Genomic DNA, 17,804 nt, shown 5'->3' with positions numbered 1-17,804 from the left:
TACCCCACCCCAGGCCATCATCTCACCCTAGAGCCTTCTGGCTTCCCGACTTGCCCACCACAACCTCCACATGGCAGCTGGAGCTCTGAACCACCTCCTCTGGTTCCTGGGGCAGTCTGTGCTTCATGCTCTGGCCTGGAAGCCAGGTCTCAGCCTCAGTGGCGTCCTCTGCACACCCCACCTCCCCATCCACTCACCAGCGCCCGCCACACCCTGCCACTCCCTCAGACTTGGCCCCTTTCCTTGTGTCACTTTGGGGTGGACACAAGGTCTGACTCCACAGGAGCCATTCCTGCTTCCTCTTTTCCTGGCAAACAGGATTCCAGTTTTGATTGGGTGAAAACGAACTTGAGGCAAACACTGTTTTTTTTGCAGGCCTGGAGACAGATCCCCAGTGTCCGGGATAACTGTGGCCATTTCCTTTCCTGCTGCCAGGGATCAGTTTAGAAAGAACATGGGCTACAGTCCTGGCCAAGGGGGTATGAGGCGAGTTCTGCTGGGTGCTGCTACAAGGGGTTTCTGTGTGTGTGTGTGTTTTCAGTCATGTCTGACTCTTTGTGACCCCATGGACTGTACCCCATGGACCCGCCAGGCTCCTCTGTCCATGGGATTTCCCAGGTAAGAATACTGGAGTGGGTTGCCATTTCCTTCTCCAGGGATCTTCCAACTCAAGGATCAAAGTGGCCTCTCCCGAGTCTTCTGCACTGGCAGGTGGGTTCTTTACCACTAGCACCACCTGAGAATGTCCTAATGTCCCTGGGAAGCCCCACCACAAGCTTTCCTCCCTCTAAAGAAGGGAAGCAAGGCAGGGAGGGACGTGCTGTCTGCCCTGTGCCCTCTGAAGGTTGGGGTGCTGGTGGAGGAGGAGGGGGTCCTTGCTCTTGCCAATGCTGGTCACCGCTGGCAGGCCTGAACTTCACAAGAGAGCTGCTCACACCACTACCACATGGCCTGAGAGCTTAAACCTAGGCCAACTCCTCTGTTACTATGGCCAAAGCCACATCCGAGATCGATATCTAAACTGGCCTCTTTGCTGGCTTATCACTGCTACCTTCTGCTCCTAAACTGTGAACTCTGTGAGGAGAGGGGCCCCGTTCCTCCATGTCACCATGTCCCCATTGTATGGCCTGGGCACTGTCTGGCCTAACAACAGCAGGTGCTTAATAAATGCTGGCAGGGACTCAGCTTACTCATCTCTGTGGTTCCTGGAGGGGCAGGGACTCAAGCCTTCACGGGATCAACAGGCGAGGAAGCAAGAAGAGAGCTGCTTAAGAACCCAATTTAATAAGATTTACAAGTCGACACGTACAAAAAAAGAAAAACCAAACCTAACAACGTACAAGTCACGTCAAGACTAGGGGCAGAATCTAGAATGCAGAGAGACCCTCTGCGAGGGGCCCTGGTGTGGTGGAGATCTGATGGTAATTCCCACTGATTCTCTACATCTTGGCCTACTGAATAAACGTAACCAAAGCCCGAAACAGAGGCTAAGACTGAAGAGTTACCCAGACCTAACCTGTTCCCTCCCCAAGCCTCACTGCTCCAGGAAGAGGCGAACTGACAGAAGGGGAGAGACTATGAACCTAAGAGAATAGAGCCTCCGATACAGCGGCAGGGCCTTCATGGCGGTCAGATGACCGTGTGTCCCCTGCTCGTGACCCACTGCCTGCCGTGTCTGCAAGCTGGGCTGGCCCCTGGCAACAGGGACGGTGGGGGAGGCAGAGGGGCACCTTGGGGAGACTTGCTGCTTTGCCCCCGCTGCCAACCTGCCCTGAATCACCACTGCAGGGGCCCGATGTCAGCCCCCAGCTCCTCCTCCTCCTCCTCTTCCTCCTTCAGCTGGAAGGGCTTCACCGGCCACTTGACCCTGACGATGGGCTCCACGTGGTCCTGCAGCCGGTGCCGCTTCATGTGGGCATTTCGACTCTTGATCTTATCGAACACCCTGCAGAGGCACCAGAGAACATGGGGATCAGAGCAGGGGGAGGCGGGCGGGGGGACCCTGAGAGGATGGAGTGGGGCTGAGGGCAGGCGGTGCAGGCACCTCCAGGGAGCCCAGTACCTCTCACACTCCCGGCAGGGAAAGGCGCCCTGGCCCTCCACGCTCCTGGGTGCCTCGGGGCTCGGCTTGGGGCCAGAGCTTGGGCTGGAGTTGAGGATGGACTCCCTCCTGTAACTCTTGGTCTTTATCTTTAGTTCGGTGGTTGGACGGTGGCTGGGTCTCTCCCGAGGACTGCAAGTGGCCTGCAGGGGTGGGCAGAGATGGCAAAAGGGTGCTGAGCCACCCCCTCACCCTGCTAAGGGACCAGCACGGACCCAGAGCCCATGGGAACATTGCCCATGGAAAGCCCGTCCTTCTGGGAGCACCCCCACCCCTGCCCAGCAATGGATAGGCACCAGGCCTCCGGATCGGGCTGAACTCCAGACCCCCTGCCCCAAGACCCCCTACCTTGGCTTCCGCCCTGTCTACTTCATCTGGCTCCCTCCTGACTCTCTTTTCTGGCCCTGGGGCTCGGCCGCAGTCAAACTTGATCATTTTTTTCCAGATGTAGTAATACTCGACACATTGGGCTACGGTCTTTGTCTGGATCTGATCGGGGAAGACAGAAGGCGGCTATGGACAGCGCCTCAGGAGCAGTAGTGAGTGGGGCCTCGATGCCCTAAAGCCCCTCCCCCTCAGGGGGCCAGCTGCCACTTTTTGAAAGCCCTCCTGAACTCTCTCCTGCTATGGCTTGGCGGGCCCCTTTGCTAAAGGGGCAGAGAATCACAGACTCCTTCCGAGGGGTGAGGGCCTCAGAGAGGAAACCACCAGAGCCCACACCAGCTAAGCTCTGCACACTCTGAGCAACACAATGGGACCTCCTTAGTGATCCAGTGGTTAAGAATCTGCCTGCCAATGCAGGGGATACAGGTTTGATCCCTGGTCTGGGAAGATTCCACATGCTGGGGAGCAGCTAAGCCCTCGCACCCTAGAGCCCTAGCTCTACAACAACAGAAACCCCTATGAGAAGCCCACAGACTGCAGCTGGAGAAAGCCCCCACACAAGGAAGACCCAGTGCAGCCCGGAATGAACGGTTTTTGAAAAAGAGAAGGGGACACGCAATGGAATACTCCTCAGCAAACTGATGAATTACTGGCACACACGACAGTGTGGATGAAGTGCAAGACTGTCATGCTGACTGTAAGAAGCCAGACAAAGCAGAGCCCATGCTGCGTGATTACTCCCATTTCTATAAAGCTCTAGAAAATGCAAACTAATTTACAGTGGCAGGAAGCAGACAGGAGTTGATGGCAGGAAGGAGAGGTTACAAAGGCACAGGAGGGAACTTTTGACCCCATGGACTGTGGCCTGCCAGGCTTCTCTGTCCATGCGATTCTTCAGGTGAGTATACTGGAGTGGCTGCTAGTCCCTTCTCCACGGGATTTTCCCGACCCAGGAATCGAACCTGCGTTTCCTGTGTCTCCTGCACTGGCAGGCAGGTTCTTTACCTGCTGAGCCACCGGGGATAGGTATGTCAAAACATCGAATCTTACACTTCGATTATGTGCAGTTTTGTGGACCAGTTTTTTAAAAAAGAGCAAGATAATCAGCAGGATATCAAATATACACTCTCATCATTTTTTGAGAAAATGTACATATGTGTGTAAACTGTACGGACAGTAAATGCCTGTCAAGTTACAGTCAGTAGACAGTGGGCTGGGGCCTAGAGGGCTTTGTTTTGAACACGGGCTTCTTTTCTGTACTGTTTGGGGCTGTTCTCAGTGACGGCTTTTTAAAGTTGTCAGTCGTTCACAGCAGGAGCGGAGAGTCACTCTCGACAGGCCCTGCGGCTCTAGCCCCTCAGCGCGGTGAGGGAACCTCCTCTATGCCAGCCTGCTTCGTGCGCTTACCGTCTTGTGTATCAAGTTAAAGTCCTTCTTGTGGGCACAGAATGCCTTCTTAAAGAGCCTCTTCTCCATGGGGGTCCAGATGTCTGAACCTAGCAAGAAACAGCCGGGGGGCATTTCTTCCTCTGGGACCACAGTCACGGCCCCTCCTTCTTCAGGCTGCCGTGGCCCAGTACCAATCAGATGCCAGGATCTCTGCTAAGCCCCCTTCTTGCTTGGTCTCCTACAAGCCTCACGAAACCTTAGCAGGCAGGGGCTACTGCCATCCCCACTTGACAGATGCCGCAACTGAGGCAGCCACTGGTTAAGTGGCTCGCCCAAGGGCAGGCAGACTCCGGGGCTCGAGTGCCTGCCCCCAGCCCTCCCTGGCACCCCTGTCCCAGCCAGGCAGAGCCCAGGAGGAAATGAGTGGACAGAAGGTAGGAACCAGCTAGAGAACGGCGCCCATGGAGTCCCCCAGAGAGAGGACAGGCCCTCCTGGGAAGGCAGGTGAGACCCTGAGACAACACCGCTCTGCCGTGGAAACTGACTGGCCCTCGGGGGCCTCAGCCAGGCCCCCACCACGCCAGCAGTCGTGCTCCACTCACCTGTGTAGCGGTAGCTGGCGAGAGGGTGAGTTCGTGGCTTCTGGGGTCCTCTGAGTAAGAGGGTCTCCAGGGCAACCTGGAACAGGGGGCACGGGAGGTGGAGGCCTGCCTTCATCCCTTCATTCATTTGGAAACCCCGGGCAGCCTGCCCTAAAGCCACGCCCACCCCAGGGCCACGCCCAGCCAGCCCACCTGCTCACCGCCCGGTGCCTGCACCTCACCTGGACATCGCCCTGGGCTTCGTGCAGACAGTGCAGTGCCAGCTCCAGGTTGGTGCCCCCGCCGGGCATCACGCTGGAGCAGGCCACATTGCAGAGCTCTGTTACTGTTTCCAGGAGGGGAGGGAGCGGAGACACAGAGGGTCAGGGCGAGCCAGGGAAGAGGCCTCCCTGAGGGCACCATTAGGGTGGGAGAGGCTCCTTGTCATCACCTCCCTCTAGTAAAGGCAGGCTGAGGGAAGGGAGGGACCTGGAGGAAGGGCTCAACTCTGACCTGGCACCTGCTCCGTGCAGCCTGCCGGCTACCGGGAGAGAGGGGATGTGGGCCAGGGACCGCAGGCGGGAGCAGTACTGTGCTGAAGGCCGCCTCTGTCCACCCTCCAACCCCCTACCCCCGCACACTGCTTCTTGGTCAGGGTGGGAACTGGGAGGAGAAATCTCTGGAGATAGAGGAGGGCCCTTGGGACCCTGGCCCCAAGGTCTTGGCCACCTCTGTCCTGCGTTTCCGGGTTGCTCATCATATCTCCCCACGGCTTCCAGACCAGAGAAGCAATGTGCTCATCAATCCCAGCCAAAGAGCTGTCCTGGAGCTCTGGAATTTCAGCCTGAAAACGGCTTCCTATGTTGATGTGTCTGAAACGAGGACACACCCACAGGTGTACAAGACTTACACACAAGACTTACGTACAATGCGTGACCAAGGTGGGAAGTAAAGCAGAGACGCTCCATGAGCCCTGCTCTTGGGCCACGGCCCTGCTCTGTGGATGCCCTCTGCCGTCTTTCAGACACACAGAGTGTCCATTACCCCGACAGACACACACAGGCGTTCCAAAAACCTCCTGCGGGACGCTCAATTCCTTCCTCCGATTTCATTGCCAGGTTTCTGGCCTCAGCTGTCTGGGGTCTAGGACAGGGGAGGTGTGTGCTGATACCTGGCCTGCTCCTACATCCAAGGGCCCCTTCATCTAGCCGCAGTCCACAGCTCTGCACGCGTGTCTCACTGTGCCACTGGCAGTTCTACCCAGAACCCCAATATTCTGGGCCTTCTGTCCTCAGGGAGCCGACTATGGTATGTCTGGACAGACGGAATGCTGGGGGGACAGCCAGAGAAGCCCAGCACTTCTCTCCTAGACCTGGTTTCCCCCGGATGAAGGTGCCGACAGAGCCACACGGGAATGCGCAGAGGGTAAGAGCGTCCCCATTTTGGAAGGACCCTCAGGTTCTAAGTCTGTCCCAACTCACGGTTCAATGCTGATCCTGGTGTCGTCCTTTACCACACAGATGCCAAAAGAGCCATCCAGGGGATCTGGAAAACACGTAAAGAAGAGCCTCAAAAAGGCTGGCTACAACTGACCCATGAGGCCCTTTCTGACTGCCTTTCTGGAGCAGCTAAAAGCAGGCTCTTTAAGATTTCATGGTATAGACGCACTACTGTATATAAAACAGATAATCAACAAGGACCTACTGGACTTCCCTGGTGATCCAGTGGTTAAGAATCCACCTTGCAATGCAGCGGACACGGATTCAACCCCTGATCTGGGAAGATCCCACATGCCACGTGTGCCACAACTACTGAGCCAGCGTGTTGCAACTTCTGAAGTGCATGCGCCCTGGGGCCGCGCTCCACAATGAGAGAAGCCACCGCCGTGAGAAGCCTGCACACCAGCAGACCCCGCGTGCGCCTCTAGAGAAAGCCCGCACGCGGCAAGGAAGGCCCGGGGCAGCCCAACAAATAGAACAGAACAAAAGAAAGCCAAGGACCGACTGGACAGCACAGAGAACCATACTCAATGAGCTTCTCTATGGGAGAAGAATCTGAAAAAGAATAGATAAGTGGATAACCAAACCACTTTTGCTGAACAACTGAAACTAAAACAACATGGTAAATAATTATGCTCCAATATATCAATCACCTCAGATATGCAGATGACACCACCCTTATGGCAGAAAGTGAAGAGAAACTCAAAAGCCTCTTGATGAAAGTGAAAGAGGAGAGTGAAAAAGTTGGCTTAAAGCTCAACATTCAGAAAACGAAGATCATGGCATCTGGTCCCATCACTTCGTGGCAAATAGATGGGGAAACAGTGGAAACAGTGTCAGACTTTATTTTTTTAGGCACCAAAATTACTGCAGATGGTGATTGCAGCCATGAAATTAAAAGATGCTTACTCCTTGGAAGGAAAGTTATGACCAACCTAGATAGCATATTCAAAAGCAGAGACATTATTTTGCCAACAAAGGTCCGTCTAGTCAAGGCTATGGTTTTTCCAGTAGTCATGTGTGGATGTGAGAGTTGGGCTATAAAGAACACTGAGTGTCAAAGAATTGATGCTTTTGAACTGTAGTGTTGGAGAAGACTCTTGAGAGTCCCTTGGACTGCAAGGAGATCCAACCAGTCCGTTCTAAAGGAGATCAGCCCTGTGATTTCTTTGGAGGGAATGATGCTGAAGCTGAAACTCCAATACTTTGGCCACCTCATGCGAAGAGTTGACTCATTGGAAAAGACTCTGATGCTGGGAGGGATTGGGGGCAGGAGGAGAAGGGGACGACAGAGGATGAGATGGCTGGATGGCATCACGGACTCGACGGACGTGAGTCTGAGTGAACTCCGGGAGTTGGTGATGGACAGGGAAGCCTGGTGTGCTGCAATTCACGGGGTCGCAAAGAGTCGGACACGACTGAGCGACTGAATTGAACTGAACTGAATATATACTCCAATTAAAAAAAAAATATTCCAATATAAAATAAAAAATTAGAAAAAAAAAAGACTACATAGTATGGAATTATCTCAAAAAGCAGAACTATCATGTGGTCCAGCAATCCCACTTCTGGGTATTCATCCCAAAGAACTGCAGTCAAGATCTCAAAGACACCTGAACGCCCATGTCCACTCCAGCCCTATGCACAGGAGCCACGATGTGGAGACAACCACAGTGTCCCGACAGGCACCTACACGCACGCAGGAAGCGGGGTGTGTGCCTGCAGTGGGGCACCGTTCAGCCTTCAAGAAGGAAACTCTGCGGTACACAAGAGCACAAGGAACTGTCATATAGAGCTCGTGGAAGTGTCAAATGACAGTCTGGGAAACAGTCTGGCGGTTCCTTAAACAGTTACCCTATAGACCAGCAATTCCACTCTGAGGCATACACCCAAGAGAAATCAGAACTTAGGTACAACAAAAACTGATGGCTAAGGGTTCTTAACCAGTGCTCTTTGCAATAGCCAAGGGACAAAAACAGTCCAAATGCTCATCAACTGACAAGTGGATAAATAAAAGGTCACCTGTCCAGACAATGGAGTATCATTCATCCACAAAAAGAATGAAGCCCTGATGCATACTACAACAGGGGTGAACCCTGCAGACATTACTCCAAGTGAATAAACCAGACACAGATGGTCACGCATCACAGGACACCAATTCTACGAAACGTCTAGAGAAGGCAGACCCATAGAGAGAGAAAGGAGCCCGGTAGGTGAGCCGTGCCCAGGGCTGAGGAGCTCGGGGGCGGTGGGGCCTGTGTGTAACTGCTTGTGGATATAGCCCATCTCCTGGGGAGATGAACGTGCTTAGGATCAGACTGTGTGACGGGTGCACAACCCGACGAATATTCTCACAAACATTGTGCACTTTAAACGGGTGGCTCTTGTGATCTGTGAATTAATCTCAGTAAAGAGGCGGACATGACTGAGCAGCTTCCCTTTCACTTTTCACTTCCATGCCTTGGAGAAGGAAATGGCAACCCGCTCCAGTGGTCTTGCCTGGAGAATCCCAGGGACTAGGGAGCCTGGTGGGCTTCCATCTATGGGGTCACACAGAGTTGGACACGACTGAAGTGACTTAGCAGCAGCAGCAAAGCTGTTTAAAAGTTACTCAAAAGACCAGGCAGAAGAAGGGTGGCTAGGTTAAATGGCCTGTTTTCTTTCTGCCTACAAAATTACAAGCACCTAGAAGGCTGCTGGACCCAGATGGTCCTGGGATAGTTCTGAACAGCAACGGGACCACCAGACCGATGCGGCCATAGGCCTGGACCGCATGCTACCGGAGGGGTGGGTCTGGCCTGCCGCGACCGCTGGAGGGGGTGGGGATCAGCCTCACTCACTGAGCACGGTGCTGATGAGCCTGTCCGGGCTGGCCTGAGTGGATGTGGAACAGAGCTTGTTGAAATAGAGCCCCGAGCCCTCCCGGATGGGGCTGAGCATGGGCGGCGGCGTGTAGGGTGAGCACTGGAACAGCCCCTTCAGGAGGCGGTCCACCAGGAACATGGGAGAGTGCAGGCGGCTCTGGTGACACCCCCCCGGGCCCGGCTGCCCGAACGTGGGGGGCGGAAGAGGGACGAACAGTGCCTTGGGCTGGGGGCGCTTCTTCCACTTTCGGTGCTGGCTGTTCTCCTTGCTGTTTCTCTCGTCCCCGCCCTTCTCCTGTCCCTGGACAAGAATAGGCTTCAGAACCCCGAGGGGTTACCTGAGGCCACCTGCCCCAAGCTCAGGCCTCAAGACGCCAGGAGAGCGGGACAGGTAGCGACCACAGACGCATGCCCGGCCTGACTGTGCCCACAGCCCTCAGCAGAGGAGGCCGGGCAGGGCCACCACACCTGTGCCAGACCCCAGACCCTGAGCTGGGCAGTGCGCGGAGCTGGAGCCTTCTCGTGCATCCACACCCCCAAGGAAAGGCCCTCCCTCAGACCATTTTGGAAACTCACTGATGGTGCAACTCAGTATGCTCTCTCACCTCCATGCAATCTGCCCCCCCACCCCCATCTTACTCCTTCTCGTCTTCCAGATCTCAGCTCTAAGAACCCTCCTCCAGGAAGTCCTCCCTGGCCTGCTCTAGCTGGTCTCTGGTGCCCCCTCGGGGCTCCCACAGCTCCCAAGCTCCCCTCCCAGCCCAGCCCAGCCCACTCTGGGTGTCACTGTCTGCGGACGGGGGCTCTCCAACTCCCCTGGGCCGGGAGCCCCAGGAGACAGGCTGCTGTGGTTGCTGCAGTGTCCCCAGCGCAGGGTCAGACACAGAGAAAGTCCAGTGGAGGGTGAATGAATGAATGGATTTGAAACTAAGCTCTTCCAGAGTCAGGAGTTTGGGGCTTTTCCCACAGCTCCCACTGGCAGGTGGAAAGTGGCGGGATGGAGGTGGACTGATCAGAACCCACCTTGCTCCCTGGGGGATGGTTTGCTGGGGCCACAGGCACCGACACAGGGACCCCCAAAGAGGCTGTGGTTGGGTTGTCCAGGCACTTTCTGGCTCCCAGGGGACTCTGCCCATCCCCTTCTGGCCTCAGCACCTGTCTTGAGGGCTTGCAAAACTCCATGCCAAACACCTGCACACAGAGAAGAGACAGCCCTTTAAGGGAAAGAGCAGGTTGGGAGCAAGGGCCCCTCCAGAGGAGCACCGCCCTGGCTCCCAGCCCCCAGCCAGGCCCCCACCTCCGCCCAACTCCGGCAAGCTGAATGCAGCCTCACGCCCCTTCACCTGTGGATCCTGCTTCCCTCGAGGTGACGGCCACTGGTCGCTGTGAAAACACATGTGGCTGTTCAGCCCCTTCTCTGTATAGAACATCTGGCTGCAGTTCTTGCAAATGTACGTGCTCCTTGGCTCTGCCCAGTCTGTGGGGGCCCTGTTGTGCTGGTGACTGTGGGGAGACGTGTCAGGAGGCGGGAGAGGGAGAATGGGGCTCCATCCCCAAGCCCGGATACCCTGACAGCTCTGGGCGAACTGAAGGAACGGAGACGATGCCCCGAGCCCCCACGGCCTGGTGCTCGCCCCTTCAGGAGGGCAGCACCCACAGCTCGCCCCCTGGGCGGCAGGTCAAAGCCAGCAGGGGACTCCCGGGGATGCTGAGCTCCCCAGGCCGGGCAGGGAGGGGCTCCAGCACTTACCAGCCACCGGCCACGTTCTCTTCCTTCACCGGGTCGGGGAGCCGGTAGATATTTCCACCCTGGAGATGAAAGCGCACCTGAGCCAGCAGGTCAGAAATGAGGTGCAGGAGTGAAAGCTGTGAGGCGCTTAGTGGAAACACGGGTGTGATTCTTAGCGACCCTGAAGAGGCCGCAGTCTCTTGGTGACTCAAAACCAAAGACAGAACAAATCAGCAAAATGTAAACCTTCTTTAAAAAAAAAAAAAACAACTTAAACCTTCTGTGCTTCACAGGATAGCATCAAGAAGTGAAAAGTCACAGGCTTCAAAAACAAACTTATGGTTACCAAAGGGGAAAGGGGGGGAGAGGGCGTTTGGGATTAACAGAAACACACGACTACATACAAGACAGGTAACCAACAAGGACCTGCTGTACAGCACAGAGAACTCGACTCAGCATCCTGCAATAACCTTCAAGGAAAAGAACCTGAAAAGTAATGGATATCTGTACATGTGTGACAATCACTTTGCTGTACACTTGAAACCAACACTGTGTTGTAAATCAACTATAATATAAACTTTTTTAAGTGAAAAGACAATGGGAGAAAAAGAGTTGCAAATCATGCATCTGGTAAGGGTCTTGTATCTGTAATACATAAGGAATTCTCACAGCTCAAGAGTAATAATACAAACCAGCTTAAAAATGGGCAAAGTCTCTGAGCAGACACTTAACCAAAGAGGATGTCTCAATAGCCAATAAGCACATAAAAAGATGCTCAAGACTGTTAGCCATCGGGGAAATGCAAATCAAACCATCATCAGGTTATCGCTTCCCACCCACTAAGTTGGCTGCATTAGAAGGAAACAGCTGGATGATAACAAGTGTTGGTGAGAAGCTGGAGCCCTCAGACTCTGAGTGGGAAGGTAAGACGGGTTTTCGAAAAGTCTGGCAGTTTCTGAAACAGAGAGGATTACTCTATAATCCAGCAATTCTGGTATTATCTCCCAAGAGAAATGAAGACATATGTCTAAACAATAACAAATGTTAACGGCAGCACTATCACAATGGCCAAGAAGTGAACACAACCCAGATGCTCATCAGCTGATAAATGGACAAACACCACATGGTGTATGCGTACAATGGACGATTACGGAGCAATACAAAGGAAAAGTTCTGATCCATGCTACAATACGGATGGACTCTGAAAACATCATACCAAGTGGAAGAAGCAAGTGACACAAAAGGCCACACAGTGTATGATTCCAACCATAGGAAGTGTCCAAGACACGCAAATCCATGGCAACAGAAGGTGGACTCATGTTCGCCAGGGGCTGGGAGGGACGGAGAGACTGCAGCAGACAGCTAAGGGTATGGGGTGTCTTTTGGGGGTGAGCAAAGTATTTAGGCAAAGAGCAGTGAAATACAGGGTGCACAGCCTTGTAAACATGCTCAAAAGCCAATGGATGGCACATTTTTAAATGGTGAGTCAGGGACTTGCTGGTGGTCCAGAGGTTAAGACTGCATGCTTCCAATGTAGGGGGCACGGATGCAACCCCTGGTCGGGAGCTAACATCCCACATGCCTTGTGGCCAAAATAAAATAACCAAATATAAAACTGAAAACTTAATCTCAAAAAATAAAATGGTGAGACAGCATGTAAATATTAAAGCTGTCAAAAATAATAAAAAAAGAAGAGGATGAGATAGCTGTGGCCTGACAGGAAGGATGCTGGCCCTCAGAACGCCGGCAGGAGGTGAGGCCGAGCGCTCTACTCCTGGGACCTCGTGAGCACCACGCGGGAGGACCTGAGTGCTCCACAAGGGCGGACCAGCACACCGCCAGCAGCGGGGGCCAAGTCAGACCCGTGACCTGTGACTCACGACCAGACGCAGCATTTCACGCAGCAACGTCAAGGGCTGAGGGGCTCTACCTTTACATCCTCTGAAGACGCGAAGGAGGCGGGTCCAAAAGGAAGCGAGAGGGAGAGAGGAAGCAAACAGAGAACGGGTAGTGAAGCAACGTGTCACCAAGTGTCTCTCCCAGCTCGAAAGCCATTTCACGTGTGTGCAGTGGGGTCGGGGTGGGGGATGATGGGAGGGACCACCTCTTCTCTGAACCCTCCCTCCCCCTCTCTGTACAACTGCATCTGAGGAATCGCTGAGGTTAAACAAGGTGCCTGGACAAGTCAGAAACCCAGAAATGGGTAACGACCAGACTCTGCCTCCGGTATGGTTAGGTCCGTGAGATGGCCCTGGTACCTGGATCCTGTTGAATATCGTCAGTTTGGACTTGGAGTCCCTGGTGGGGTCTGCTGGAGGCCCGGCCGACGAGAAGGAGGCCATGGCCACCTGGCTTGGGGAGGCCGCACAGCACATATCCATTTTCACCTTCTCCTTCCGGAAGCCTGAAAAGCGCTGTGCTCTGGAGTTGCCGGAGAAGAGCCTGTAGCCTCCACCCCGGGAGCAGACTGGGCCCTTTTCGGCTTTCGTGGCCCCGGAGGCCATGCCATTCTCGGCCTGGGTCTGCTTCCCTGGGAGGTGGGTTCCAGATGGCTCGTCCCCTCCTAACTGGGTCTGACGCAGGCCCCCAGGAGAGAAGATATCGCCGAGGTCCAAGGTCCCTTTTGAGGATCTCAACTGCTTGGCCAGAGAAGAGATGTCTGGGTTCCCGGGAGGGTCCAGGGACGATGCTGTGAGGGCTGGTGGAGCGGCAGCCACTTTTGGCCCGCCCTTTGCATCCCGGCTTATGCTGCCAGGTGAGGCCTCCCTAGGGAAAGTGGATGTGGGTTTTCTCCGGCGGGCTGGGGAGCCCTCTGGCTCAGGGTTCACGGGGCCAGCGTGGAGAGAGTCAACAGCGGGCGTCAGAGACGGAGGCTGCTGTGGCCATGGCCCCTGCAGGGGCTTCAGGGGGCCCTGCTTGCCATCGGGAGTGGGGAGCTGGGAGGCAGCGGAGGCCACCTGGGCATGGGAGAAGATCCGCTGGGACTTGGTGATCATCTGGAACACCTGCATCTGCTCGTGGCTCACCAGGGACTCCTGCGACTTCAGGAAGAGCTGCCGGAAGAGCGGCGTGGTGTCCGACGAGAGGCTGCTGGGCTTCGAGCCAGGGTCCTGCGAGCCCGGGTCCCCGGGTTTCGGCCACCGGAACGAGTCGCAGTCAAACTTGCTCTTCTTGGGAGCCCAGCAGTCATCATCCCCGCTGGCACTGGCAAATCTGGGGTCTCCTGAGACCTCCCCAGGAGCCTTCAGGAGCACGGGAGGGAAGGGCGGCACGTCCTCTGGGCCAGGCCCCAGGCCAGCCGAGGGCTCCCCCACTGGGGAGGCGCTGCTGAGCCCAGGGCCAGGCTCAGAGCCCTCCCGGGATGGCGGCTTATGGACGACAAACATACTGTTCCCTTTGCTCTTGGGGCAGCCCGACAGGTTCTGGAGCCACTGGAAACTGTGGCCTGATGGCTGGGAACCAGTGGTGGGGACTGTCTGGCCACGGAACACAGGCAGGCAGGAGGGCAGAGGGGCGCCCTCGGGCCAGCCCTCCAGGGAGGACGAGAGCTGGAGTGGCTCGAGCTCGGCTGGGTCGGGGCTGCTGCTCTCCGCCGCCCGCGAGTGGATGGCCGTGAACACGTCAGCGGCGGGCTCCTTCCGTGGGGGCCTCGGCTCCTCGAGAACATCAGGGCCCAGGGTCCCCAGGGCGCCAGCTGGGCCGCAGCAGGAGGACCCGGACGAGGACGGGCAGGAGCAGGCCACGTTCCTCCCCTCGCCGCTGTCCGCAGGCCCAGCCGGCCCCGGGGAAGGGATCTTGTGGTGGACGATGCTGTTCACGAGGCAGCGCAGGAGGTCTCGGTTGGGCAGGAGGGGACCGGGGGACCTCAGGCCGGATGGCGCGGGCTGGCCTGCTACCTCGTGCATGTGGGGCAAGTCCCCACAGGCCTCCTCCTCCGGGGGCACCTCCTTGAGGATGCACAGGCCGTGCTGGACCTCGTAGTGCCGGCGCAGCGAGCGGTAGTCGCAGTAGCTCTTGCTGCAGCCCTGCTCGATGCACACGAAGGGCTTGGTCTTCTGGTGGGTGAGCATGTGTCCGGTCCTGGAAGCACACAAGGACAGGGTCATGGGGGGTCTTGGCGCAGGTCGCCCATCACACGAACCCAAGCGTGTCCCCAGGGGCCAGCAGGGCAGAAAATGGGCTCAGACCCCACGAGGAAAGACCCCCCCCCCGGACTAAGGTCAAAGTCATCTGGAATGGGGGCGCTTTCCCTCATCCTTAAGCAAACCCCTAATCAGAGAAAAAATCGTGGGAGCCAAGTCAGAGTTCCCCAAAGCAACACCAGTCTCCAGGGTTGCTCCCTGAGGACTTGGGCTCAGCTGGCAAGTGAGTTTTGAAAAGACACTGTTTACTTCTTGGATGTTCATAGTAGCAAAGTGAAAAGCCATAGAGTAGATAAAGCGAACCTGTTTAACTCTCCAAGTTATTTGCCCACAGAATCACTTTTTTTCAAAGAGCCCCTTTTAGCATCCCTGAGAAACAGAGTTCGGAGAATGCACTCGAGGAAGTGTTAACTTGGGGGTGCTCCTTCTTTGAACAAAGGAGTCTCTGCCTTCCCATAGGATGCCTCTAGAGAGCCACCTGCGACCCCCATTGCAAAACAAAAAGTAAAAATTACAGATGCCCAGTCAGTAAAGACTCTCTAGAAAACAGCCAAATTTGCCTATAATTTCTGCAAATATGGATGAATACAAATGTCTTATATCACACTTGTATCTATATTAATTTATTACAGAAATCAGCAAATGGGTAAATCATCCTCTGGGTTCCCAGCAGTCCTACTCTGGATGGTTCTAATAAACGTGGCACAATAAATAAAGAAATTCTGCCCCGAAAGGTGGACCCTTAGCTTCCATCTGAGGGAAGCAGCAGAGAAGGGATCAAGAGACCCACTTCCTAGCCCTAACTGTTACCTTCCTGTGACATGAGCAAATCGCTTCCTATCCCTGGTGGGGGGGCAGGGGGTTAGGCAGCGAGGACAGAATGAAAGTGGGGTTCACTGATACTCTGCGCAGGCTGTGCTCCTCAGCCACTCAGTCATGTCCGACCATTTGTGACCCCATGGACTGCAGCCCGCCAGGCTCCTCTGTCCATAGGATCTTCCCAGCAAGAATACTGGAGTGGGTAGCCATTCCCTCCTCCAGGGGATCTTCCCTACCCAGGGACTGAACCTATGTCTCTTGCACTGGCAGGCAGATTCTTTACCAGTGTCTCTCCTGGCAAGCCTGGGCATGCTATCAAAAGGTGACGGATCATCCTTCCCACTTGCAAGTCTTTCTGTTTGAAAGTCTGTCTTTCCTTCCTCAGCAGCAAGAAAACCTTATCATTTCTAAGATATGAAGAACAAAGGTAATTCTGCTCTTACACTGGGCTTGCTTTTTAAAATCAAGAATTTAAAAAAAAAAGGGAGAGTGAACATTCCAAGCATTTCATAGCCTCTCACAGCCTCTTATCCCGATGCATACCCCTCACAGAGCACAGATCTGTTCTCTTCAGGCACCTGCTCCAAATCTTTCTGCACAGAGTTAGCCCAATTCCCTCCAGAACAAAACTGCCCCTGGGGTGTGTCTTTAAACCACAGGGGTCCCGTCTGCCAATCACAGCAGCACTCTCCTCTCTGGAGTGGATTTGGGGGCTGGGGCCCTGTGGGTCTGGCCCCAGGAACCCTGGCAGCTCAAGACCAGTCTGCGTCTGAGCACAGGTTGCACACCCCTGGGGGCCTCGACAGCGTGGGGTGTGGGCTGATGGGAGGGGTGCTGAGGCCCAGGCGCGCCCCCAGCCCCCTGAGCAGACGTCCTGACCCGGCTCCTACGCACAGGTGGTCCTGTCGCTTGAAGGCCTTGCTGCAGATCTTGCACACGTGCTTCCTCTCCTGGCTGTGCGTCAGGTAGTGCTTGCTCAGGGAGCTGGCGCTGCTGAACACCTTCCCGCAGAGGCTGCAGTCCAGGAGCGTGTTCTGCGGGGAGCTATGCTGCCGCTTGCCTTTCCGCGCGCTCCCCGAGGTGGCCCGGCCTCCTTCATCCGCCTCTTTGGGCACCTTGAGGGCGCCCAGCCCCAGGTCTAGACGGAGGGAGAAGGCACAGGCTCTAGACCTCCAGGGACCTCCACAGCCCACCAGGCCCCGGCCCCGGGGGCACAACCTCACCTTGTAAGGAAGTCTGAGACTCGGGATCTATATACTCCTCCAGCAGCTTCGTGGAGTCACTGTCCTTCCCTGAGTACAGGGACAGGGTGTCCAGGTTGTCCTCCAGCGGCTCGCTGGACGTGTCTGGTGCTGGGAAGCTGGGGTCCAGCTCCAGACCTCTCAGGCCACTGTAGAGCAGGTCCCGTGTGCCAGGCCCCAGGTCCCGGTTAACGGCGTCGCTGCAGGTGAGCGCATGTTTCTCGGGATACGAAGGGAGGTGCATCTCGGAGGGAAGGGCACCCTCATCCTCCAGGCTGTACTGGTCCATGGCTCTCCACCACCAGGGCTCAGCCAAGAGCTACTCTCCAGACAAGCAGGGCTGTGTGTGGAGTCAGGGAGGAGACAGCAGGCCTTGATGGTGTCTAATTCCTGAGAACGAACGAGGAAGAATCACAGTTACGAGAAGCCAACGTGCACGGGGGACAGAGTGTGGACTTGGAATTCACACAGATGCGTATTGGAGTCTGTTCTCTGCCACTCAGCAGCCATGTGACCTTGGGCACTCAAGCACCATGAGCCCTAGCCTCCTCATCTCTAAATTCAGCATAAGAATATCTCCATCATGAGACTGTTGTAAGGAGTAAATTAAAAAGGTTTTGGCGACATGATGGACTGAACTGATCTCTTTCTCCAGCTATAAACTCATGAGATACAAGACAATTTTTAGTAGAGAGCCAGGCTCAAGAGACAGGTAAGACCCCAGGTGCCAGCAACAATGAAGAAACCCAAAGCCAGAGGTGTGAGTTGGCCCACGAGTGGGCCCAAGGTGAAGTCAGTCTCCTATATGGGGCCTAGAGCTATCCTCCAATATGACGTCCACCAGGGAGTGACAGGTGGTGATGAAGCACTTGAAAATGTGGCCGCAAACTGAGACCTGCGGTGAGTGTAATTTACATACTGGATTTGGAAGACTCAGTACCAAAAATAACTCATTTTCATATTGATTACACATTGAAATCAAAGCATTTTGGATCTACTGGCTTAAATATGTTATTAAAACTAATTTCACCTACCTATTTTTATTTTCTAACATG

The 17,804-nt window shown here is 55.2% G+C and overlaps 1 protein-coding gene across 1 annotated transcript; it reads right to left on the bottom strand.

Annotated features, from left to right (window-relative positions):
• Positions 1–1,265: 1,265 nt before the first annotated feature.
• On the bottom strand, positions 1,266–17,038 carry ZNF541 (zinc finger protein 541). Its single transcript, XM_040252428.1, has 15 exons — positions 16,732–17,038; positions 16,403–16,646; positions 12,806–14,627; positions 10,569–10,627; positions 10,162–10,321; positions 9,842–10,009; positions 8,795–9,134; positions 5,937–6,000; positions 5,185–5,327; positions 4,698–4,801; positions 4,477–4,552; positions 3,893–3,981; positions 2,450–2,590; positions 2,063–2,244; positions 1,266–1,945 (listed from the first exon to the last, which is right to left on the bottom strand). Exons 1-15 carry the CDS (start codon positions 17,036–17,038, stop codon positions 1,777–1,779), a joined length of 4,068 nt encoding a protein of 1,355 aa, XP_040108362.1. The 3' UTR covers positions 1,266–1,776.
• Between the last annotated feature and the right edge of the window lie 766 nt (positions 17,039–17,804).

The sequence above is a fragment of the Oryx dammah genome, unplaced genomic scaffold (assembly GCF_014754425.2).
Source record: "Oryx dammah isolate SB20612 unplaced genomic scaffold, SCBI_Odam_1.1 HiC_scaffold_13, whole genome shotgun sequence".
NCBI classification, from domain to species: domain Eukaryota; kingdom Metazoa; phylum Chordata; class Mammalia; order Artiodactyla; family Bovidae; genus Oryx; species Oryx dammah.
The sequence above is the reverse complement of the archived record's forward strand: the minus strand, read 5'-3'. Positions and strand labels throughout refer to the sequence as shown.

Excerpts from the sequence above, each read along its gene's own strand:
- ZNF541 (XM_040252428.1), bottom strand. The coding sequence starts at position 17,038 with ATGGACCAGTACAGCCTGGAGGATGAGGGTGCCCTTCCCTCCGAGATG. Across the intron at positions 4,802-5,184 it reads CCCGGAAACGCAGGACAGAG|TAACAGAGCTCTGCAATGTG; the intron begins GTGGCCAAGACC and ends TCCTGGAAACAG. Across the intron at positions 2,245-2,449 it reads TAGACAGGGCGGAAGCCAAG|GCCACTTGCAGTCCTCGGGA; the intron begins GTAGGGGGTCTT and ends CCACCCCTGCAG.